Below are 26241 nucleotides of genomic sequence, written 5' to 3'. Positions count from 1 at the left end.
AGTCAGAAACATCCCGTCCCCGGGGGGTGGGGCCCAGCTATCTGTTCCCACAACACCTCCCGGGTATTCTTTCGCTGGCTCAAGTCTGAGGACCATGTAAGAACTGGCTCAAGGCTCTGAGTGAAATGGAGTTTGCAGGGAACTGGAAAGTCTCCTTGTTTACCGGGCTCCACGCAGCTTCGAGGATGGCTGCCCTGGGAAACCCTTAGCCAGTAATAAGATATTTCTCTGACAGCCTGATTTTAGGACTTTCAAATGAAATTTCCCAATTCAAAAAAATATAAACACTGTGTTGGCCAAACAATCAGCAGACCTCATAGTTGGCAACCTCCGATAGTGTGAAGTTTATTTTTTTCCCTACTTCAAATCCCTCAAAAAAGATGGCTATAAAAAAATCATCATCATCATCATCAAGCTATCAATCGGTTACATTGAAATCCTGTAACCGATTTCAGCTGTGCTTGCAGATTTCTGGGCTCACCAGGCACCCTGCCCATCACAATGTGCTTCCCGCGTGTATTTTCCACAGAGAGGGACAGTGGTAGGATGTTGCCAGTGGCTGGTCTTCTTTGCAGCTTTCTGTCACGTAGTCTTAAGCCAGTAAGTTGGCTACGTGGTTAATTCATGAGTCCTCTTAAAAATTCCTTCTGAGAGTTACATCAACTCCAGGTGATGTAAAAGGAAAAGCTGGATTTTCTGAATTTGCCAAGCAGAGGCTCAGACTCTGCAATATGGAGATGTCCCCAAGGCCATGATACTCGCTCAGCAAGCAGGGCCCACCCGGCCTATCAACCCCTCCAGTCAAAGCTGATGCTCATTAGTGAGAAGCCGCCTCGCTGCTGGGCCAGCCCCAGGCAAATCGGGAAATAGGTCAAACGTTCAGTCCACTTTGAATCCCACCTCTCGTAGTTCCCTGCTTTCATTTTTTCTTTTCATTATTTCTTCATTTCTTAATGGCACGGATGGGGTAGATGCATATACATAGTAAACATTCTGAGTGACATACATAATAAGATAAGGCAGAGAAAAAATCCCCACCCTAACTCTGATGGCTCCCCAAACCCCATCCCAAATTTCCTTCCTTAGAGGTAAATACTCTACAGTTTCTTGTATCCAGAGGTATCCCAAGCATGTCTATTTATACATTCTCTCCTCAACCTCTTGACACCATTTTTTAAAAATGGAAACATACTGTACATGCTTTTGGATAGAGTTTTTTTTTCTTACTTAAATTCCTTGGGGAATTTTAATGCCTGTGGAGTATTTTATTGTAGGGACATGTGATTATTTATTTTTTTTTAACTTTTATTTAGGTTCAGAGTACATGTGCAGGTTTGTTATATAGGTAAACTTGCATCATGGGGGTTTGTTGTACAGATTATTATGTCACCCAGGTACCAAGCCTAGTACCCAATAGTTATTTTTTCTGATCGACTTCCTCCTCCACCCTCAAGTAGGCTCTGTGTCGGTCGTTCCCCTCTTTGTGTCCATGTGTCCTCAAGGACACATGATAATTTATTGAACTGGGTTTCTACTAATAAGTGTTTGGGTCATTTCCAGTTTTTCTTTTTTTTTTTTTTTTTTTTGAGACGGAGTCTCGCTCTGTCGCCCAGGCTGGAGTGCAGTGGCCGGATCTCAGTTCACTGCAAGCTCCGCCTCCCGGGTTTACGCCATTCTCCTGCCTCAGCCTCCCGAGTAGCTGGGACTTCAGGCGCCCACCACCTCGCCCGGCTAGTTTTTTGTATTTTTTTTTAGTAGAGACGGGGTTTCACCGTATTAGCCAGGATGGTCTCAATCGCCTGACCTCGTGATCCGCCCGTCTCGGCCTCCCAAAGTGCTGAGATTACGAGCTTGAGCCACCGCGCCCGGCCCATTTCCAGTTTTTTGCTACAACTACAGTAGTCCAGCAAATAGTTCCATACGTAAGCCTTTTTACCCCTATGCAATTATATTTCTAGGATAACATTCTAGAAGTGGAAGTTAGACTCACAGTGTTTGTGAAATTTTAAGTATTAATAGATATTACTGAGCTATTCCCCAAAGAGGTGGCCAAATTACACTCCCACCCACGATCTATACAGCGGCTTTTTTTTTTTTTTTTTTTTTTTTTGAGACAGAGTCTCACTCTGTTGCCCGGGTTAGAGTGTAGTGGCCTAATCTCGGCTCACTGCAACCTCTGCCTCCCAGGTTCAAGTGATTCTCCTGCCACAGCCTCCCAAGTAGCTGGGATTACAGGCACCCACCACTACGCCCAGCTAATTTTTTGGTTTTTTGTTGTTTTGCTTTTTAGTAGAGACGGGGTTTCACCATGTTGGCGAGGCTGGTCTTGAACTCCTGACCTTGTGATTTGCCCACCTCGGCCTCCCAAAATGCTGGGATTACAGGCGTAAGCCACCGCACCCGGCCGCAGCTGCTCTTTTTTTATGCTCTTTCCATTGGGGCCCTCAAATGTCTCCTTTTTAACCAATTTGGCAGGGAAAGCCAAGTGTCATAATTTTATCGTGCTTTTATTTTACTACTTATGAGGCCAAACATCTTTTCTTCTGCTGAAAAGCTGGCTGCACGTCTTTTCCTATGAACTCTTAACTCCTTTTTGTTGTCTATTTCCTACCCCCACCCCTTGGTGCTGTGTTGCTGTTTATTTATCTAATTCTTCTTTTTACAAACGGAGGTACAATTCACCTACCGTAAACTTCACCTTTTAGGGTGACAATTCAGTGATTTTAAGGATATTTGCACCATGCGTGCAACCGTTCCACGTCTCATTCCAGAACATCGTCATCACTCCAAAAGGAAACTCCCTACCCTTTAGAGATTAGTTTTTTCCCTGTTCCCAACCACTGGCAACCACTAGTCTGTTTTCTGCCTCGATGGATTTGCCTCTTCTAGACACTTTATAAAAGTGGACTCATACAATATTTTGCTTTTTGTGTCTGGCGTCTTTCACTTAGCATCATGCTTCCAAGTATAAAGCATGATATAACATGGATCAGTGCTTTGTTTCTTCTTATGGTTGGTTAATACTCTATTGTATGCAAATGCTAGATTTCCTTTTTCCAATCGATGGATATTTGGGTTGTTTCCACTTTTCAGCTGTTATGAAAATGCTGCTATGGACATTTGTGTACAAGTTTTTGTGTGGACATATGTTTTTATTTTCTTGCTTACCTAGGAATGGAATTGCTGGGTCTTAGGGTAACTCCATGTTTAACTTTTCCAGGAACTGTTAAACTGCTTTCCAAAGCAGCTGTACCATGTCACGTTCCCGCCAGCAATGCGTGAGCGTTCCGATGTTTCCACATCTTCCCTAACGCTGGTTATTGTCTGTCTCATTATGGCCATCCTCGTGGGTGTGAAGACGGATCAGGCTGTGGCTTCGACTGCACTTCCCTAATGAGATGATGCTAGGCATCTTTTTACGAGTTCCTTGGCCATTTGTGTATCTGCTCCGAAGAAAGCAGTATTGTCCTGATTTGGCTACTTTGCTGCACCCTGAGCCTCTTGTCTCTGTTTCCTGTGTAATTTTTCCAGAGTCTCAAAGTAATAATAGTCACCCTTTGGCAATCTTCTGTGTCCTGAACTCAACCTGCCCCTCAACCCCATCTCCACAGCTGACCCGTGGTGTCCTAACAATGGAAGCCACTGATGGAATAATAGACCACATCCCCTGGTAAGCTGCTTACCACTTAAAAGGTGCTTGAGACACTCGTTGCTGCTGGAAATGTGAACCTCTAGAGCCTTTTTGAGAAAAGAATATGGCAGTGTCTGTTTTTAAAAATTAATTGCATATTGATTTGTGTGTAACACTTCTACATCTGTGCCTCTATTCTATAGAAATATAGCACGAGTTTAGGATTTTTGGACATGAAAATTTATTCCAGCCATAGTGGAAATGGAAAAAATGATGTGGAAACTACCAGGATATTCATTGATTAGGCAATGGTTTGAATATCTTTTGGTATATCCATACTAAGGAATATTATGCACCTACTTTAGAAGATAAGATGGATTTGGAGCTATTGACTATGAGGACCAAGTATAATGTACAAAAGTAATCAGAAAATATGTCTATTGTGATCAATTTCTATAAAAACAACAATGACAGATACAGTTCCTGTTTATGTGTATCTGGGATGCTTACACATGTTTGCGTGAGTATAAACAAAGTTCAATATGCTACATCAGGTTGCAGATGTTATTTATCTGGCAATGAGGGTGGAGGATAGAGACAGGAAAAACAAAGGGTTCAGAGAGATTAATTATTTTGGTTGTAAACACAGATTAAATGTACATTATTATCAGATTTACAAAAAAAAAAAAAACAAAAGACCAAATGAAACATCTGATATGTCTTTAAATGAAAATATTGGCTCGTGTTGGAGCAAAGGCTGGTTTTGCATTTGAGTGAACTTTGCGTATTCCAGAGTTTGTAGCACAGGAATGACAGGAAATACATGACCAAAGAAAAGAGTGGAAATGGTGAGTGTCACCCTCAGTCTTGCCCCACAGTATCCGATCATCACTGCCGCTTTTAGAGGATGCTTTCTGAAGAGCACGGGGGTAGCAGTACCTTTGCCTGCATTCCATTTGAATCCAGCATTTCTATCACTAAATGTCCAGACATGTTGTATAAAGCTGATAGTTAAGAATTCTACCACGATGTTCCAAAATCCCATCCTTTTATTTATGCTAGAATTTCTTGGCAAAGACATTCTGGCTTTTTAATGTACGGATGAAAAGCATGAAATGCGATCATTCAGTGAAAGTTTCAAATCTAACATCTTCCTCCAAGCCATAAGTATCTGCCACATGTACCCTGACTTTGAGACCTTTAAAACAACAAATGCATTTGCACAACATAGAAAGCCACAGCTGTTTGAAGTGTGATTTGACTCTTGCAGTATGACCATTAAAGGGTCATTTTTGCATCAGTTTTTGAGGTCTTCATGAAGTTTTGAGTTTTCCCAAAGGCCTACCATAGTCCTTTGATATTCTAATGCAACTCTCTTTTGAAGAACTTACTGTATTGTGTTGTCCACTTTTCCGTCTTCGGTGATCTGTTTTAACTTTGCCAGATGCTTGTCCAACCACAGTCATGTGTGTGATCTGAGCAGCTCACCAGTGTTACAAGACTCTATAAACCCCTGCATTTTTTGCAAGATTTGCAATTTCCCTTTGCAATCAGTGTGTGTATGTCCACTTTATCCTGAATCCTGACAGATCAGGCTATTGATGCATAGGACGGTGTTGCTTGCATAGGAAGAGATGATTGGGTGGTGAATAATGTTCATACATGGACACTTTGTAAATAAAATTGTAATGTCAGTTTCTGCTTTCCTCTTTAAGCTGAAGGCTTGGAGGATTTGGATAATGTATTGTCAGAGAAAAGGAATTCCATCCAGCACAACATCAGTCTCTTCTCGGAGCCTCAGTTTCCCGACCTGTTCACTGGCATGCCCTACTACGGTTACAATCATGGTCCTTTGCGGAGTGTTTTCTAGGCTGTGCCTCAAGCTCTGTGCTTGCTGCTTCACCCACGTTACCTGGCTTAATCCTATTGTCTAGCACTATGGGAGACACTGGAATGCAGCTGTAAGCAGAGAAGACCAAGTCCGGGTCCACCTGGGGCTTCAGGTAGTGGAGAGGAAACAAGTGAAGAAGAAATTAATGGGATTATTTCAGAGAGTGATGAATCCTCTGTGGAGTCTAGAGAATAAACGGTGTGAGCAGGAGGTGTTACTTCAGATGGAGAAGTCAGGGAAGGCCTGACATGACCTAAGCTTGAATGATAAGAAGGTAACCATAGGAAGATCTTAGTGAAAATATTTTCAGCTTGAAAGAATAACTAGTGGTGAGGGCTGCAGGTGGAAACATGCTGGTATGTTGAGAGGTGTGAGGAAAAACAGCACAAGCTGGAGTTCTGGAGGGTGTGGCCCATGGTAGAGAGTTTGGATTTTTGTTTTAATTTTGTGAGGCCCTTCTTTGGATGATTTTATGCAGATGAATGACATAATCTAATTTTTATTTAAAACCCACAATATATAGATATCAATGTTTCCCAGATGTGGTAAAACAGGGGGTTTTTTCCCCCTCTTGTGCATAATTTTTTCTTGGGTATCCACTAATTCTATTAACTAAACTTTGTCTACTTTGTTCATCTTCCCTTCCTTCTGTTTCTTCTTTCTCTTCTGTTCTTGCTTTGGATACCACATGTTGTTGGGAGTTTGAACTTTGGAATCAGGCAAACGTGGGTTCAAATACTAAATCTACCAGTCATTAGCTGGACAAGGTTAGAAAACTGACTTGAGTTTTCACAGCCTCAGTTTCCCGACCTGTAAAATGGGAGTGATGATAGTACCTAACTTGTAGATTTGCTGTTATACTTAAATAAAATGTTTCTTGTTATAGACATTTATCCAAAAAAATAAATAAATAATAAATAAAATGTTATACATAAATACAATGCCTCTTGTTACATACATTTATCCTAATGCTGGGAAACAATCCATGAATGTTAGCTATTGTTTTTACAGCTTGATATCATCAGGCTTTGTGTCCCACCCAAATCTCATCTTGAATTTAATCCCCATAATCCCCACATGTCAAGGGAGAGACCAGGTGGAGGTGATAGGATCATGGGAGCAGTTTCCTCCATGCTGTTCTCATGAAAGTGAGTGAGTTCTCACAAGATCTGATGGTTTCATAAGGCGCTCTTCCCCCTTCATTTGGCACTTCTTCTTGCTGCCTTGTGAAGAAAGTTCCTTGCCCCCCTTTGACTTCCACCATGATTGTAAGTTTCCTGAGGCCTCCCCAGCCATGCTAAACTGTGAGTCAATTAAACCTCTTCCTTTATACATTACCCAGTCTTGGGCAGTTCTTTATAACAGGATGGAAATAGACTAGTACACAGCTGTAGCAAGTGAAAGTTTTAGCTTTGGCACATGAAAAAAAAAGATAATTCTTCCTAAGAAGTTTTGACTATTGTAATACAAACGTGTGTATGCATGTATGTTTAAATATATAACTAGAACTCTGATGAAGCAGCTTGTTTTGACTAGAATATTTGGTACTTTGAAAATTATAAACATTTCTGAAACTTGCTTGGCCCGGATACTTATGCTTCTTACAATAAATTGATTTATATCACTACTGTTTTTAAAAGTCTTCCTAGAAAAATCAAGTTTGTAAATTAAACTATTGGAATAATTCCTTTCCTTATGGCTTACATTTAAAAATACAAAATAGTAATTATATTAGTAATATATTAGTATAACAAAAATGACTACTGTTTACCAAACTCCTATCATCTACCAGTCCGCAGTAAGCACTGTCTGGGCAATATTTCATTTAATCCTCAGAATCACCCTCTGAAGAAGGCACTGTTATTTTCATGCCCATTTGTAAGAAAACTGAGGCACAGAGACAGGAGACAACTTTCCTGGGTTATCCATTTAAAGAGTGAGCAGTTTAGAGCCAAAGCCAGGTTCCTCTGATCCACAATCCAAGTTCTTAACAATTATACAAGGATGGCACTGGAAGTAAGTTTTTAATCACATATACAGATAAAATGACTGTCTTTTAAAAAACATGCAGCACAAAATATTTTTCTACACTAAGAAAATCAAAAATTTCAACTCTACCTTCTAAATATTTTGGAGCTGCTATTGTCATTCTTACTTGATTTCTTTTAAATTTTCCTTAAATTCTTTGATGTTTTTAAAAATGAAAAGTAACATCTCCTTGGTATGTCATCTTTTTGCATTTTTTTAACTTTTAAGTTCAGGGGTACACGGGCAGGTTTGTTATATAGGTAAATTTGTGTCATGGGGGTTTGTTATACAGATTATTTCATCACCCAGGTATCAAGCCTGGGTGATGAAATAGGTATTATTAATACCTGGGTGATGAAATAATATCTATTAGTTATTTATTTTTTCTGATCCTCTCCCTCCTCCCACCCACCACCCTCCGATGGACCCCAGTGTGTGTTTCTCCCCCTGTGTGGCCATATGTTCTTATCATTTAGCTCCCATTTATAAGTGAGAACATGCAGTATTTGATTTTCTTTTTCTGCATTACTTTGCTAAGGATAATGGCCTCCAGCTCTATTCATGTTCCTGCAAAGGACATGATCTTGTTCTTTTTTATGGCTACATAGTATTCCATGGTGTACATGTACCACATTTTCTTCAACCAGGTTATCATTGGTGGGTATTTAGGTTGATTCCATGTCTTTGCTATTGTAAATAGTGCTGCAATGAACATATGCATGCATGTATCTTTATAAAAGAATGATTTCTATTTTTGGGGTATGTACCCAGTAATGGAATTGCTGGGTGGAATGGTATTTCTATCTTTAGGTCTTTGAGGAATTGCCACACTGTCTTCCACAATGGTTGAACTAATTTACACTCCCATCAACAGTGTATAAGCATTCCTTTCTCTCCACTACCTCACCAGCATCTTATTTTTTGACTTTTTAATAGTATCATTCTGACTGGTATTAGATGGTATCTCATTGTGGTTTTTGATTTGCATTTCTCTGATGATTAGTAATATTGAGCTTTTTTTCATATGCTTGTTGATTACCTGTATGCCTTCTTTTAAAAAATGTCTGTTCATGTCCTTTGCCCACTTTTTTATAGGGTTGTTTAGTTTTTCCTTGTAAATTTAAGTTACTTATAGATGCTGGATATTAGACCTTTATCGGATGCCTAGTTTGCAAACATTTTCTTCCATTCTGTAGGTTGCCTGTATACTCGGTTGATAGTTTCTTTTGCTGTGCAGAAGGTCTTTCATTTAATTAGGTCCCATTTGCCAATAATTGCTTTTGTTGCAATTGTTATTGATGTCTTTGTCATGAACTCTTTGTCCATGCCTATGTCCTCAATGGTATTGTCCAGGTTGTCTTCCAGGGTTTTTATAGTTCTGGGTTTTACAGTCAAGTCTTTAATTCATCTTGAGTTGATTTTTGTATATGTTGTAAGAAAGGGGTCCAGTTTTAATCTGTGTACGGCTAGCCGGTTATCCCAGCACTTTTTATTGAATAGGAAATCTTTTCCCCATTGCATGTTTTTGTCAGGTTTGTTGAAGATTAGATAGTTGTAGGTGTGTGGTCTTATTTCTGGGTTCTCTATTCTGTTCCATTGGTCTATGTGTCTGTTTTTGTACCAGTATTATGTTGTTTTGGTTACCGTATCCTTGTAGTATAGTTTGAAGTCAGGTAGCATGATGCCTTCAGCTTTATCCTTTTTGTTTAGGATTGCCTTGGTAGTAATTCAGGCTCTTTTTTGGGTTCCATATGAATTTTAAAATAGTTTTCTCTGGTTCCGTGAAGAATCTCAACAGTAGTTTAATAGGGATAGCATTGAATCTATAAATTGCTTTGGGCAATATGGCCATTTTAATGATACTGATTTTTCCTATCAATGAGCATGGAATGTTTTTCCATTTGTTTGTGTCATCTCTAATTAGCAGTGGTTCATTATTCTCCTTGTAGAGATCTTTCAGCTCCCTAGTTAGCTATATTCCTAGGTATTTTATTTTTTTTGTGGTGATTGTGAATGGGAGTTCATTCCTGATTTGGCTCCTGGCTTGACGGTTGTTGATGCATGGGAATGCCAGTAATTTTTGCACATTGATTTTGTATCCTGAGACTTTGCTGAAGTTGTTTACCAGCTTAAGAAGCTTTGGGGCTGAGACTATGGGGTTTTCTAGATATAGGATCATGTAGTCTGCAAACAACAATAGTTTGACGTCCTCTCTTCCTATTTGGATGCCCTTTATTTATTTCTCTTGCCTGATTGCCCTGGCCCAGACTTCCAATACTATGTTGAATAGGAGTGGTGAGAGAGGTCATCCTTGTCTTGTGCCAGTCTTCAAAGAAAATGCTTCCAGCTTTTGCCCATTCAGTATGATGTTAGCTGTGGGTTTGTCATACATGGCTCTTATTATTTTGAGGTATGTTCCTTCAATACCTAGTTGATTGAGAGTTTCTAACGTAAATGGATGCCTAATTTTATTGAAAATCTTTTCTACATCTGTTGAGATAATCATATAGTTGTTGTCTTTAGTTCTGTTTCTGTGATGAATCACATTTATTGATTTGCATATGTTAAACCAACCTTGCATCCCAGGGATAAAGCCTACTTGATTATGGTGGATAAGCTTTTTGGTGTGCTGCTGGATTCAGTTTGCCAGTATTTTGTTGAGGATTTTTGCATTGAAGTTCATCAAGGATACTGGCCTGAAGCTTTTGTTGTTATATCTCTGCCAGGTTTTGATATCAGGATGATGCTGGCCTCATCAAATGAGTTAGGAAGGTCTCCTTCCTACTCAATTTTTTGGAATAATTTCAGTAGGAATTGTACCAGCTCTTCTTTGTACAACTGGTAGAATTTACCTGTGACTCCATCTGGTACTGGATTTTTTTATGGTTGGTAGTCTATTCCAGATACCTGGATGTAAGGAATTTATTCTTTTTCAAAGCAACATATTGGTACTTTAAAATAAAAAAGGCTGTCCATGGAAAGTACTTTGTGTTTTTCAAAGACTTTTTCTCTGACTATAACACTCTTACTTACCACTAACTCCTTTGCTTTCCAGCCAGTGGGTAAGGAAGAGAGGAATTAAAAGGAAGGAAATAAGTTGGTGCTCTTGGCAGTTTGAAAAGCCCTTCCCTGTTTTGAATCTTAGCATTTCCCTTTTTGTCAACCATTCTCTCTTCCCCTGGCATGGACCATTCCCACAATTCATTTATACCCACTCTGACACTTCAGCCTTACTTGCTAACTTTATACCCTGATGCATCCACCTATCACTTACTTATTCTCCCTCTTTTTTTCTTCTTTAGTATAGTATTTGCCATCATTACGAATTCCTGAATCACAGAAAAAAAGGTTAAGAAGAGCTAGAAGATCAATGTGCTGACAGGGTGATTTCCTTCAGGTTCAGGTTTATGAGAAACCCCTAACATTCATCCCTGGGCTTGCCCCAGACGATTTCTTCCCTGTCCCTCAATGCTTAATCCAGCTCACTCTTCCCCCTTTTTTATTTGTTCTTTAGTCTAGACACTGCGAGACACTAGAGTTTGGCAAAAATAATTGCTAATGGAGGCACGTGTGTGTGTGTGTATGTATTTCTCACTACATATTAATGAGCAATATGAATAGATCAAAGAAATCTCAATTCTTCCCTTTCTTTTTCTGTCTTCCTGCAAACAGGTATTGAAAAGTGTCTGACTACAGATGTATCAAGCAAAATGCAACGTTGTCAAAGGCATGTGAGAAACCTGAAAAGATAGCACAGTATCTGTCAATTATAAAGCACCTATTACGGAAAAGGCATTGTGCCAGATCCTTTGCATGACTTTTCTTCTTTAAGCATTACAACAGCCTTGCAGGAGACTATCAATATTCCCATTTTGCAAATGAAGAGATTCAAAGATTTTTGGTGATTTACCCATTATCACACAGCCTATCAGTAGAGAATCTTCATCTTTAACTGGGATCCCAACATTCTTGGTGTTCTTTTTTTCCTGAATATTACATTCATTTATAATAGGGTCCTAGAAAAGAAGGACCCTTTTATCGTTAATTTAGGTCAAGGCAGAGGTCAAAGGAGAAAGGGTGGATGTTGGAAACAGTGCCCTTCCCTGGAAGGGTTGGCGCCTATACCCACAGACACAGTCTTGGCCAGATAACGCTACCCCTTTAATTCCACACTAGCCTGATGTCTAATTTGCCTTCTTGTGTAGACATCTGCTCTTCCAGCCTTTCAAAGAGAAACCTTCTGAGTACTGTATTTTAAAAATATTCCCATATTCTTAACAGTCTATGCTAATACAAGTCCTTGGTAAGACAGAGAGAGCATGAACTTAGAAGTCAGATTTCTGCCTGAAGCCAGACTCTGCTGCTTACTAGCTTACTGGGCAGCCAGGGGAGGGTATACTAACCTCTCTGACTGTCAGTTTTCTCACTCATGAATAATGATAATAACTAATGTTTGTGATATTTATTAAGCACTTAATATATTCCAGACACTGTTGTACTTGCTTTAAGACTATTAACTCATGTAATCTTTGTACAAAATTACGAGGTAGATTCATTATCCGTCTCCGTTTACCAGAAAGTTGAGGTACAGAAAGTTAGATAACCTGGATTCAAACAGACATTTCGGCTCAGTGCTTCTGAAACGTGATTTTGTCCTCCAGGGGACGTTTAGCAATGCCTAGAGATATTTTTGGTTGTCATGATTGGGACATGTGACTGGCATCTAGTGGGCAGAGGCCAGGGACGCTGCTAATCAGCCTGTGATGCACAGGACGAACCTTCATATCAAAGAATAATCTGGTTTCAAATGTGAGTAGCGGTGAGGTTGAGAAACCTTGTTCTAGCTCCAGAACCCAAGCTCCTAATTGCTGTACTGCCTCCCGGTTGACATCGTGACAATATGCTGCTCACAGAGTTCTTACGAAGATAAAAGAAGATTAATTAACATTGACTGTCACTCATTCCACACCTGGCAGCTAGTGACTTTCCATTAAGTAGCTTTCCCTCCTCACCAACCTTGCCTTCTCCTCTCCCAAGAAAAGCAGGGTCCAGGGAGATCTGGAGAGCTAACTTCTACCTTTCAGAATGACCAGAGAACAACACAGTTCCAGTTTGCAGTATGGCTTTTGTATAAAAAATGTCTGGAGTCCGTTATTAGTGCCTGAATTTCCCAGCTTGGCTGAATAACTGCTGTTTATGTTTATGTTTACAGTCGACTTGGGAATAAGTGTCAAGACGGATAATGTGGCCACTTCTTCCCCCGAGACAATGGAGATAAGTGCTGTTGCGGATGCCAACGGAAAGAATCTTGGGAAAGAGGCCAAACCCGAGGCACCAGCTGCCAAATCTCGTTTTTTCTTGATGCTCTCTCGGCCTGTACCAGGACGTACCGGAGACCAAGCCACAGATTCATCCCTTGGATCAGTGAAGCTTGATGTCAGCTCCAATAAAGCTCCAGCAAACAAAGACCCAAGTGAGAGCTGGACACTTCCGGTGGCAGCTGGACCAGGGCAGGACACAGATAAAACCCCAGGGCACGCCCCGGCCCAAGACAAGGTCCTCTCTGCCGCCGGGGATCCCACACTTCTCCCACCTGAGGCAGGGAGAGCAGGAGGAGAAGCTCCCTCCAAGCCCAAGGACTCCAGCTTTTTTGAGAAATTCTTCAAGCTGGACAAGGGACAGGAAAACGTGCCAGGTGACAGCCAGCAGGAAGCCAAGAGGGCAGAGCATCAAGACAAGGTGGACGAGGTTCCTGGATTATCAAGGCAGTCCGATGATGTCCCTGCAGGGAAGGTAAGTGTGCCAAGGTGTATCCACTTGGTTCTGAACACATGCTCGGGGGCACTGATGGGATAAGACCACTGCACATATGCAGTCAGTCACCCTGGGCCTAGGCAAGGTAGCAAGCTGTTGACCCCTCTAGAACAAATAGCACATTGTAGCAGAGTGTCACCCCGATGTTTCTCTGGGTAGAAACATCTGTATGAAGAACAATAACAGCTGTGGCATCTGCTTTATGTAAAAGAAAAGAGGAGGTGAGTTACATGCAGATGAATTTGTCCATCCATTTTTCAAAGGCGGAAGTAGACAGGTTGCGTTTACGATCAATAGATTCTGGACGGAAAGGCATTAGTGGAATAAAAATGGTTCCTAAAAGATGCTACCTAGTCTCTGTAGTCTGTTGACATGCAGACTTTTGTTGGAACACATTTCCTTTCTTACTCTTAGTGGCCTGAATTGATATTAACTATCTTTTGCACTATGGTATGTGTTTGAATAAAGAGATTTTACAGCTCTGGGCAGACTCTTTAATGTACTAATTCTTTTCCAACAAAGAGGAGCATAATACCTTTGTAAAAATTAGGGGGATTTTTTGTTTGTTTGTTTTGGAGTTTTTGTTTGTTTGTTTGTTTTGGTTTTCAAAGAAGGTATGTCACTTTTTTCCCTGAGCAAACAAAGGCAAGCTCTTTTTGACACTAAAAAGAGCATTTGCTTTTAACCTTGAGAGAGCTTGTTTGTATTCAAGGCAGGAAAAGAACTCCTTAAAACAAGAAGGAAGTAAAATTTGATACATTATAGGTTTAGGGCGTGCATTTCCTTGGTTAACAGACTTTTAAAATAACAATTTTTTCAAAACTTGGGAATAAAGTTAAGTGCCACTAGCAGACTTTAGAGCCAGGAAAAAATTGGACGAACTCCAAATATGTTTGTCTTAATAACAATGCAACTTTGCACTTCCGAAGTGCTAATAATTACACTTGCTGTCATTTATCGAAAATGTTCAATGTGCCAGGCTCTACTCTAAGCACTGTATGTAAATTATTTTATCGAAAATATTCAATGTGCCAGGCTCTACTCTAAGCACTGTATGTAAATTATTTTCCTTAATGAAAATGAGTATCATGTTAATCTGTGGTTTTAATGCATCCAGGGTGCTGTGAAGAATTACATTATGAAGACTGGGCACCACTGAACACTCTGGAGGGTTAGAATTGGGAAAAGGTAGTCGGGATCATGTGTTTTAGGCTCTTACTGTCAGCATTCTTATGGTTTCTATACATTTTGACTCAGAGCTTATTTCCTACATGTCTTTCAGAGTTTAAAAATTTTCCCTTCAAACACGCACTTTCCAGTTCGAAAAGCCAGTTGAATAGCTTGCCATATAATTTAAAGTGAGTCTCCAAATGCATCCAGGCATCTGCTCCTTACTGAGTGTGACACTGCGCCAGGCACAGGTGAGGCACAGGGATCACAGTGGAGAGCGAGACACAGAGTCTCCGCCCTGGTGGAGTTCACTGTTCAGTGAGAGAAGTGAATAAAGAAACCTGCAATTGCAATGCAAGATGCCAAGTGCTGTGCTGTTGGAGCAGAGAGTGGGGGAAATGCCAGACGCCAGGAGAACTGGGCTCCATGGCGCAGGGAACATTCCATCAAATGCATGAACCGGGACCTGAAAGTTACGTGTACAGAGGCGGTAAACTGGTCATCAATATTCCTGCATAAGGGAAAAACTGCTTATTACTTGTGCCTGAGTGGGGAAACCATTCTCATTATTGGTCATAGACTTCTAAAGCCATTTGAGGTTGTGATTTTTTAACAGTCATGTGTTTCTTTTGCTTGGGCATCCAAAGCCTATCCATTGGCTGAGTTAGGAGAAGATTGAGTTATTTATGGAAAGACAATGAAGGAATGTGTTTTACTCATCTTTGCACAGGTGTCCAGTGATTCATCCAAATCCCCATCTTAATTAAGTAAACCAGTTCAGCATAGGATAGCCAGCCCTCCAATGTACTCAGCCATAAAACCTCAACACACTCAATCTATTTCTAGTCTAAGAAAAGTGAGGAAAAGTTTTGGAGTTGTGATTTATTAACTCAGCTTTCTTTATTGAAAAAGAACTCTTAGGGACAGAACCTCAATTTGAGTGGAATGTGTTCCAAAATGAGATTTGAGTCAGAAAATGGGAGCTTGTGTTGGGAACATGGCAGGTATCTAATATAGCAAAGCCCTTGTGTAATATTTTCAAGTTACAATGATCTCTCAGAAGACCCAAGAATTGTAACTGTCTTCCTTTCTGAATAAGTGAATTCACTCCCTCAGATTCACCAATGAAGTCTGAATCTGATTTTGTTACATTACAAATTTCCATTTTTTTCAGTGATATTGAAATTTGAAACACTGAGTGCCCACTTTGTACCATGTACATATGAAACACAGAAAAGTTATGAAATAGCCATTTCTCCCTCAGCCTGTGAACTTGTGGATATCCAGATGCATATGCCTGCAAAGATTTTTAACAACAACAACAAAACAGCCTTCTGATTGTCAAGGTTTCTTATCTGACTCCTGGCTGCATAGTTCTGTATTTAGCGGGAAAAAAAGCAATTGTTCTATAAATGTAATGAGACAATCCAACCCTCAGAAAATAACATGAATAAAACTTCTCAATCAGTGGCTTTCTTGGTGGGAGTACCACATTGTGCATGGATGGACGTCAGTGTATTGATTCAGAATTCTTAGGGTGAATTATGCCTTGGACTCAGCCGCGTCCACTGCCCCCCTCCAGGAGCCCTTCCCCCCACTCTTATGGCTTGCTCCCTGCTGGATTGGAATTCCAACCACAAACCCACAGAGCTGTGAATTAGGAGAAAGATGCCACCATTTCATCCTGGGGGAAACACACAAATCTTCTGTGTTTTCAGAACGACAATCTTATTTTTGTGCCTTATAAAACTACATTCAGGGCATAGCATAATTAAAACAAGGCAAGAATTCATGAACAAATGAAGCATTTACTACATAGGCCAAAGAAAAGATAAATTATATGCCTGAAAGGTTTCACTGAGCTGTGATTCACACAAACCAATGTGTTGGCAAGGATGAGGTTTTTTTTCCCTCTCCCCACAACAACTGAACCAGAGCTGTAAGATATGCATTTGAAAGATTCATCACACACAAAAAATAATCACATAATGCAAACTTGACTTTTATTGGTTAAAAATAAAACCCACCAAATTTCTGTTATCAACACAGTACTTCCAGAGTTGTATTTGTGTTGAGTGGGGGTGTGGGGTGCTTAAAGTGTTGCCAGGCAGAGTTTCATAAGATTGAAGAATATCTTTTTTCTTTTAAAAAATGTAATTAAATCCTACAGGCATTACTTTAGCACCAGCCTTGTGCAAGGCATTTGAAAAATAAATCATGTTTCTAGACTTTCAAGGAGTGTATAATCTAGTAAGAGACATAATATTTTAAGAGACATTGTGATAAGTGCATCAGTCCTCAGGTTGGCTCAGGCTACTAATAATAAGAACAATATTCTGTGCTTTCACTTCCCTTCTTTTTTCTCTTGAACACACTCCATTCAGGCTCTTGTCACAGCCGCCATGATGTTGCAAATTCCCCACCATCACCCTGGTTGCCAAATCCTATAGATCTCTGTCTTTGTCCTAGTAGATCTGACCTGCAAGTTGAATCTGACACAGTGAGTGGGTGGGTCACACCTCACTGCTTGAAACAGCATCCTTCCACCTCCCTAGCTAATTTTCCTTCATCTCCTTTGCAGGATCTCACCCTGTAAATGTTGGACTTCTCCAGGGTTCACTTCTTGGATATCTCTAACTACGCTTATTTCCTTGAAGGTTTCCCTCAGTCCCAAAGGTTTAAATACTGCTATGGTTGGCAAGTTCCACATTTACATCTCTAGCCTGGATCCATCCCTGAAGTCCAGACATGAGTCTCAGCTGCCTCCTCTTCCATGTGTCTGCTTGAATTTCTACATCCCCACTTGGCTGCTCACTGAGTATCTAAACTCTAATGTGTCCAAAATGGAACTCTTCATTCATCACCTAACAACAATAAAAACAAAACGCCCACCGGTTTCATTCACAGGGTTGTCCCTCTCAGGGCATGACAACTTCATCCTGCCTCTACTGTTTAGTGGTAGAATTGGAATTCAAGAACCAAGGTCTCCAGAGTCCTTTTCTACATGGTATTTAGTGTGAATTAAACGTAAGCATCATAGTCAGGTAGCCTAGGTTTCCTCTCTACCTCTGTCACCTACTGGCTGTTTGACCTGGAGCAAGCTACTTCACCTCCTGAGCCTCAGTTTCCTCATCTGTAAAATGGGGATAATAATAGTATCTAGCACATTTTCACATTGTTCATGCTTTTAGAGATTAAATGAAATAGGCCATATAAAGTACTTAGCACAAATTGCATTTTGAAAAAAAAAAGAGTAATTAGCTATTACTAGTATTGTGGGTTTTCTCCCTACTACCTCATATTTTATTTTTATATTTTGCCTTTCCCTTCCATAGTCCTCAACCCAAACTCACAGAGATAGCACAGTTGACTCTAATTTAAGAGTTGTATAACCAAAGGCACAAATCCTAACTTGGGTGAGAAGAGTATAAAAGTTGAAAAATTATTTTTGAAACAATAGAAATGTTAGTGTCCATGCCCATAAGCCTCGGTTTCTTTGTCTGACATTTAAGGCTTTCCACAATCTTTCCTCTGCCTATTTTCCAACTGCATTTTCCACCCTTCCCTTAAATTTCTCTAGTCAATATGGCCAACACCTGACCTGTGCAAACGCCATTTTCTCCGCCTTTGTCTCTTTCTCTGTTTATCAAACATTGACTTGATATTCAGCGCCAGGTTCTCCATGAAGCTAACCAGATATCTCCACTCTTGGATGATTTCGGACAGCATGAATCCCTCTCGCATTTTACGTCAAATTCTGTGATTAAATCATTTTGAAGAAATCAGCTCATTAAGCCATCAAACCTGACCAGAGAATTCCTGTATTTTCAACCGTTTTACAGACAAAGAAGTCAACAGTTCAGAGAAACCAAATCACTCCTGGCGCACAGCTAAAAATTGGCACAGCCAAAATTGTCCATCTCCAAAGCCCATAGTCTTAGATAGTCAACGTTTCTATTTTTGCCAATTATTGAAACTTGTTCAATGAAGTTGCAACTTGAAGCAATGAAATTCAAAGATACTAGCATATGCAAAGTTGTAAATACCTAAAATCCCAAGTGAAAAATAAAAACAAAAAGAATTACCCAATTTCAACATTAGAAGGCCAAGTGAATTATTAATTGTTTCTTATTTTGTGTTGTTTCTGCCTTATGTCCACAAGGCCATGCCTTTTCAACTGGTAAAGAGAACTAGCCACCCAAAAGACTTTGTCAGTGCAAAGGGAAAATCCATCTGACATTATGCAAGTTTTGGAGTAAACAAGGTCCTCAGCTATACCACTGGGATTTTGATGCATTTAGCAGTAAGAAATGCTTAATATGAGATGTTTGCTGTGGCAGAGATGATGTGGAAGTGTTAGGAGCCTGGGTGACCTGGGTATGAGTCCAGACTCTACGACTTAATAGCTGTGTGGTTGCGCTAAATGACAATAATTGCCCCATTTTTAAGTAATTCATTATTTCTAGGCTGTGTAGTAAGCATTTTGCATACATTTTCTGCTTTTATTCTTAAAACAACCCAACAAAGTAGGTATTTCTATTGCCATTGAACAGAGGAGAGAACTTGGGGAGAACTTAAGTTACCTGTGTAAGGTCACAAAGCTAATTAGTGGGAGAAGTGGAACAAAGAGCCATCTGTCACCTAAGCCTGTTATACTCAATCATTTCAAAACCTGTGTTTTCATCCACAAAAGGAAGCTACTACCTGCCCTAGGGATTTTTGTAAAGTTAGAAGATAATATAGGCCATCAGCAGTAGTAATGCTAAATAAAACGGTATATTTTCTAAATTGTTAGAAACTTAGAAATGAATAATTATGAAATAGATCAAATGGCTTTTCAGAGTGATGGAGTTTGAATAGTGTATCATTTAGGGGTTGGTAATATATCATTTTTACTTTGGCTGCAGGAAACACACACACACACAACACTCAATTAATTAGTGGTTCACTTAACAAGGAGAATGTACTATTTCTTGCATGTAATAAGAACCCTAGAGGTAGGGGAGTACAGGTTGCTTCAACATCTTTGCAGCCCCCACTAAACCGCCTCAGTCTTACTCTGCTGGTATCCTCCATTATTGCTTAGTCCCTAGGCTTAGTCCCTTGTGGTTTTAACATGATTCCAAGTATGCAGAAATACCTCTCTTTATTGTGCTTCATAGATGCTGCATTTTTACAAATTAAAGGTTTGTGACAAGCCTGCATCAAGCAAGTCTATCAGCACCATTTTTCCAATGGCCTGTGTTCACTTTGTGTCTTTGTGTCAGCATTTTAGAAATAAAGTTTTTGTTTTAATTTTTATTTTAAGTTCTGGGGTACACATGCAGGGCATACAGGAGCCCCTAGGTGACCTGCATGTGTACCCCAGAATTTAAAATAAATGTGTGCTGTGGTGGTTTGCTGCACCTATCAACTCACCACCTAGGTATTAAGCCCAGCATGCATTAGCTATTTATCCCATAACCCCCTGACAGGCCCCAGTGTGTGTTGTTCCCCTTCCTGTGTCCATCTGTTCTCATTGTTCAGCTCCTGCTTATAAGTGAGAACATGCGGCGTTTGGTTTTCTGTTCCTGCGTTAGTTTGCCAAGGATAATGACTTTCAGCTCCATCCACATCCCTGCAAAGGACATGATTTTGTTCCTTTTTATGGATGCATAGTATTCCATTGCAGTACTACTCACAATAGCAAAAACATGGAATCAATCCAAATGCCCATCAACAATAGACTGGATAAAGAAAATGTGGTACATATACACCATGAGATAAGGCATTTTTAAATTAAAGTATGTACATTGTTTTTTTAGACATAATGCTATTGCACACTTAATAGACTCCTGCATAGTGGAGAACTTTTATGTGCACCAGGAAACCGAAAAATGTGTGTGACTCTATTGTGATAGTCACTCTATTGCAGTGACCTGGAATTGGACCTGTAATATTTTTCGATGTATGTGTCATAATGTCCTATAAATAAGAAAGGAGTTTCCTAAAATTTATCCTTAGATCCCTTTGGTGAAATTGAGTCACGTGTCTGTGTTGAAGTGCAAATAGCTATCAGCTAGCATTTTCAGTTTTTTCAGTAGAAAGAAGGTTCTTCCAGCAAAGATAACATGCCACAGATAGAAACCAGATTTATCTTCTTTACCTAACATTGTCTGGAAATCATTAAGTGAATGGAGCAAGTAGAAGCTGCTACAGTATCCACCTATGGTAATTCATCTGAGTGTTTTCATTACATTAGTTTTGCAATTTAACTGTGACCCCATAGTAAGAACTAGACTTTACAACTTGAGCTGATATACATGCGCATACGTGAAACAAAGAATTCATGAAGTAATACTATTCCTGCAGCCAGTAACCCCTGCAGGGATTTTGTATTGTTTTCTATTCTGTTTGATTTGTTTACTGCTGGTTTTGACCCACTAAATTATTTTCCAATCTACTAATGATCACAGTCTGAAATTTGGAGAACGCTGTTCTGCTATCTGACTGCTTTGACACATTGAGACAATTATCTTAAGGTACATGGCCGTTTTTTATGCAACTGAGTATTCCCAATGCCTGGCATAATGACTGGCACATGTTGGCATCCAATAATGTGTGTTAAATGAACCTGACAAGAATAAGGGTGGTACACGTCATGTGTCAACTTTTCAAAGAGTGTTAGGATGTATTATTGCAATGTCATTATCTGGTCTGCCTAAACAACTTGAAACAGTCGTTTCAAAATATACACGGTGTATATGATTTCACTTAAACTTTAGAATCATAGTACAATAGATTTGTACTATTTACTTCATATTTTAAATTTGGTCTTTAACATATCATGGCGTTAATCAGTGGAAATATCTAGTAAATTTTTTTTGCAATTAATTTGTAAAACAAGTTTTGAGTTACCATTCCCTCTGGTGTCGTCCCATCCGATTCGCTCCCTCAAAAATTATAACGGCTATAACTTATCAAGTTTACTAAGTCACGGAAAGGTAAAGTAACTTGTGCAAAATCATAGTGCTAGAAAGTGGCAGGTTGGAAATTGGTCACCATTGCCCACACACGTAACCACTGTGCCTACAGGTTCAAAGAGATGGAACACTTTAAAACTTTGGAAACATCTTATATCTTTCAAAATTTCTAAAACTAGTATTAGTCAGGGTTCTCCAAAGGGACAGAACTAACAGGATAGAGGTATATATTAAAGGGAGTTTATTAAGGAGAATTGCCTCACATTATTACAAGGTAAAATCACACTGTAGGCCGTCTGCAAGCTGAGGAAGGTAGGAAGCCAGTAGTGGCTGAAGTCCAAAAGCCTCGAAAGTAGGTAGGCCGACAGTGCAGCCGTCAGTCTGTGGCCAAAGGCCCAAGAGCCCCTGGCAAACCACTGGTGTAAGTCCAAAAGTCCAAAGGCCGAAGAACCTGGAGTCTAATATCCAAGAGCAGGAATCATCCAGCACAGGAGAAAGATGAAGGCTGGAAGACTCAGCAGACCAGCTTAGCCCACCTTCTTCCATCTGCTTTGTTCTAGCCATGCTGCCAGCCGATTGGAAGTTGCCCACCCACATCAAGGGTGGGTCTTCTCCCAGTCCGCTGACTCAAATGTTAATCTCCTCTGGCAACACCCTCATAGACACACCCAGAAACAATACTTTACCAGCCCTCTAGGCATCCTTCAATCCAATCAAGTTGACACCTAATGTTAACCAGCACACTAGTACTTCCCAAGTTGGTCTGTGGAACATTAGTCCAATAAGATGGGCCTATAAATAGGGCTCCGCTATGGAATAATTTCAGAAAATATATTTGCTTTATAGTCTCTACTGAAGATTCGCAATGGACATCAGCCTTCTAAAGGCTCTGAGAAGTCCTGCAGCAAGCATGCCTGTTTCACTTTGTTTAACCAAGTGTTTCTCAAACTTAATCATCCATGTAACTGTTGGGCCTCTAACAAGGTGGCTCAATTTTCCAAGGAACGATTCTTCTAGAGAGTGTTGAGCTAGGCATTTAGACCAGAAGTTGTATGATGTTGGCTGTGGGTTTGAAGAAGTAAAATAAAATAAAAAACATAAACCAGAAATTGAAAACTAGCCACCTGTAGAATGCCTCTAGCCACAGATACGTCTTACTTGGCCTATATAGTGTTTTAAATAATATTTTAATTCATTAATTATATTTTTGAACTGACAAAGTTGATGATATTTTAAAGCAATGATATGTCAATACAATTCTATATTTCAGACTTCCCCACGATGGGTAGTTTTGCCCTATATTTGCAGACAGAATGTGAGTTGTGACTGTCCCTTAAGATGGGGCATGGCATCCACTCTCCAGTTTACCAAATGATTCCCAACAGCACAGCCATGTAGGTTGTCCTTCGTCATAACACTTGCTTTGGTATTTTTCTTGGGTACAGTTGAGAATCAAGTAAATACACCCATCATGGACCACTTTACTTCCTTCATCCTTCATAGCACTTATAATTTGAAGCTACTTAGATGACCATCTGTCATTCCAGCCTGAGAGTCAATCAGGCAGCCAATGTTGGGCAATATATAAAAGGGTTGGATACTTTCATTGATTCATGCAACAAATATGAGTATTTTCTTTGTGCCAGGGATGATTTTAGGTTCCACAGCAGGTAGAACAGTGTACTTCATGGGAGCTTTCCTTCTAGTGGAGAGACCAGCAATTTAAAAAAGGAAGAAAATTAACAAGCAAACACTTCCAGAGTTTAGAAAGAACTCTGAGTGAAATAAACAGAGTTTTGAGATAGAAAGTGGAGAGAAGAGTGAAAATTAAACTGGGTGAGGAACAGAAACAGAGAAGTGTTTAAACAGTCAGTGAATAGGACGCGCCTTTCTCTTTCTTTCTTTCTTTGCACAGGCCAAACAATTCTTAGAAAGTCTGCAGCCTAATTCTGGCGCATTCAAAACTGTTTTCTCGCTTCGGGGAAGTGTTTGTTAAACAGATGACGAATGTGTTCTAGGCTGTGGATTATGAGTTTTTGTATTTCAAGGCAGGTTTTCTGGTGTGGTTTTTTGTTTGTTTGTTTGTTTGTTTTGTTTGTTTCCATAACATTGGGTACTTTTCCTTTAGTAAACATGAAATGCTGTTACCAGTCTGGAAGGTTGTGCGTGTTAGGAACTAATCATGGAACAAAAGAATCTTCCACAAATCCCTTTTGCCCAATGTGGCTTACCTTCACTCACTCTGCCTGCAGCAGTATTTTCCCATTTTAAGTCATACATATTGTCCAGGCGTGGTGGCTCATGCCTATAATCCCAGCACTTTGGGAGGCTGAGGCAGGAGGATCGCTTGAGACCAGGAGTTCAAGACCAGCCTGGCCAACATAGTGAAACTCCATCTCTACTAAAAATACAAAAATTAGCCAGGCATGGTGGTACACGCCTATAATCTCAGCTACTCAGGAAGCTGAGACATGAGAATCCCTTGAACCTGGGAGATGGAGGTTGCAGTGAGCCGAGATCGCACCACTGCACTCCAGCCTGGGCAACAGAGCGAGACTCCATCTCAAAAAAATAAGAAAAAGAAATCACACATAAGTAGACTCCACTTAAGAGTGTGCCAACTCATGTGTCCTTAGGAATATCCCCAAAGCAAAACCTACTGCCCAAAGGGAAACAAGAGAAGAACATTTTATTGCTTAATTCTCTACCCGCATTTTACTTGCCATTGGAACTCAAGTTGACAGATTCACTTACCCCTCCAGCAGAGGAGTTGCTGAGGGAGAAAACAGAAAATGCTCACTAGCTTTATATGGGAAGCAAGTGTGTGTTGCTCTCTTAGATAGATTTCTTTCCACCCTCCACCTATGTCAGCAACAGACAATGGTTTATTTAATCTTACAAATGTAACATCTCCACATCAGTTAATAACTATGGATTAATGATGATATACCATGCTAAGGCCCTGGGCTACACTTCTGCTGCCCCCATGTGAGATGAGCCTTAAATATCCTGAGGTTATGTCCACAGGGTAGTAAAACAGGTAGTGATGTTTTGATTTACAGTAAAGAGTATCACACTGGATAATTGGTCCAACCTAGCTTGGTTCAATTAGTATAAGCAGCTAAAATTAACATTGCCTCTCTCTTCCCCAAAAGAGGAAGAAAAATGGCTAAGTGGAACATTTTTATATCTGTGTTATCCAGACTAAATTCCCATCTCAGAAAAGATGCCAGAGGACAATGGAAATCTAGATTTCTTGGTTTTATATTTTCATGTTATTTTATTTCCCTCTGAACTCTTAGATAATTTCTTGATCAACTACCTGGACCACTAAAAAGCTTGTTTCCACCATGGCACTTTGGCATATGCAATTTTAAAGTCTTCAAACACACATGCTTTCTAAATTAGCAAATCTGCGTTTAATAATTTATTGATTGATAGATCAGTAGGGTGACTATAGTTTATTGTACATTTCAAACTAGCTAAAATCGAATAAGTCAAATGCTTTTAGCATAAAGAGAAGACAAATATTTGAAGTGATGAATTCAAGTACACTAATTTGATCTTTACAAATTATATGAATGTATTAAATTATCACACATACCCCAAAATTATGTACATCCATTATGCATCAATAAAAAATGTTTTAAAAGAATGTATTGAGAACACAATCAATATTTTATTCATGGGGCTATAAAATTTTTCCAGTATTGTGTATAAGAAAAAAAGCTGAAATGAATCAATAGGTCTTCTATATTGATTGTGATACACCCTTACACTAGACACCATAAACAAGGGTGACATAAAAATAGAATTGGTCAGGTGAAGAAAGCCGTAATATAATGTTAAATGAGAAAAGCAGATTTTGAAATAGCACATAGAAGAATCTCCTTTGGGTAAAAATGATCTCTGCCTGCTTGTGCCATAGATCTGTCATTCCCCCCAAAGAGTAGCGTGGAATAAATCATTGCAAATTGTTGGCAGCAGTTGACTTTCGGTAATAGAATAATTGATGCATTTTGTTTTATTCTTTGTTCATCTGTATTTTCTCTTTTTGATAAAAGGAGCACTGTAGTGAACCACCAATCTAAGTAAAAGTAAGAAAATATCACTGTCTAGGTAATTTCTTGATTTCTCCCCTAGGCTGCATTAAGAGGCTGACGATTCCTGAGCTGTGTTAGTTAGAAATTGCCACAGGCTGCTAGCAACAGTTCAACAAGAGGTTATTTTCGTCTAACAATAATTTCCAAACTATGCCACCCAGAGCTTATGTGACAATTGATTGTTCAGAAAGAATAACAACTTTTTAAATATACTTATAGCTAATGTGTAATAATCTCCAGTAGGAAATCAGGGAGAGAAATTTTGTCCTAACTGGGCAGATTTGAAGCCCTTTCGTAACTGGATTTCCTGTGGTTGTGCCGTCTGTGTTCTTTCCCTGTTTTTGCCATGGGCTTGAAAGATGTGAATGCATTATTTAAAAAACTACTCAATGAATTTTTATCAGTTGATGTAAATTGGGTAGGAGTAGTGGAAAAAATAAAAGTACAGAATTACCTGCATTAATATATATTTATATACAGTGTAGGTATAATGTATATACCTACATTTATATATATACACATATATACACACACATACACACACACACACACACACACAGTGACTTTGAGCGCTGTAGTAAAACAAACTTTAAAAAAAAAGTTTGGGCATCTTGGCTCATGCCTGTAATCCCAACACTTTGG

General features: G+C 39.6%; 1 protein-coding gene across 6 annotated transcripts in view; it reads left to right on the top strand.

Moving 5' to 3' along the window:
- The window catches only part of BCAS1 (brain enriched myelin associated protein 1), a 126739-nt gene that overhangs the window by 27954 nt on the left and 72544 nt on the right, over positions 1-26241 (top strand). For all 6 annotated transcript variants that reach the window (XM_077952007.1, XM_077952006.1, XM_015148753.3 and 3 more), the window contains exon 4: positions 12763-13343. In XM_077952007.1, coding sequence (XP_077808133.1) covers positions 12763-13343 — 581 coding nt within the window. The remainder of the gene's footprint in view (positions 1-12762; positions 13344-26241) is intronic.

The sequence above is a fragment of the Macaca mulatta genome, chromosome 10, assembly GCF_049350105.2.
Source record: "Macaca mulatta isolate MMU2019108-1 chromosome 10, T2T-MMU8v2.0, whole genome shotgun sequence".
NCBI classification, from domain to species: Eukaryota; Metazoa; Chordata; class Mammalia; order Primates; family Cercopithecidae; genus Macaca; species Macaca mulatta.
The sequence above is the reverse complement of the archived record's forward strand: the minus strand, read 5'-3'. Positions and strand labels throughout refer to the sequence as shown.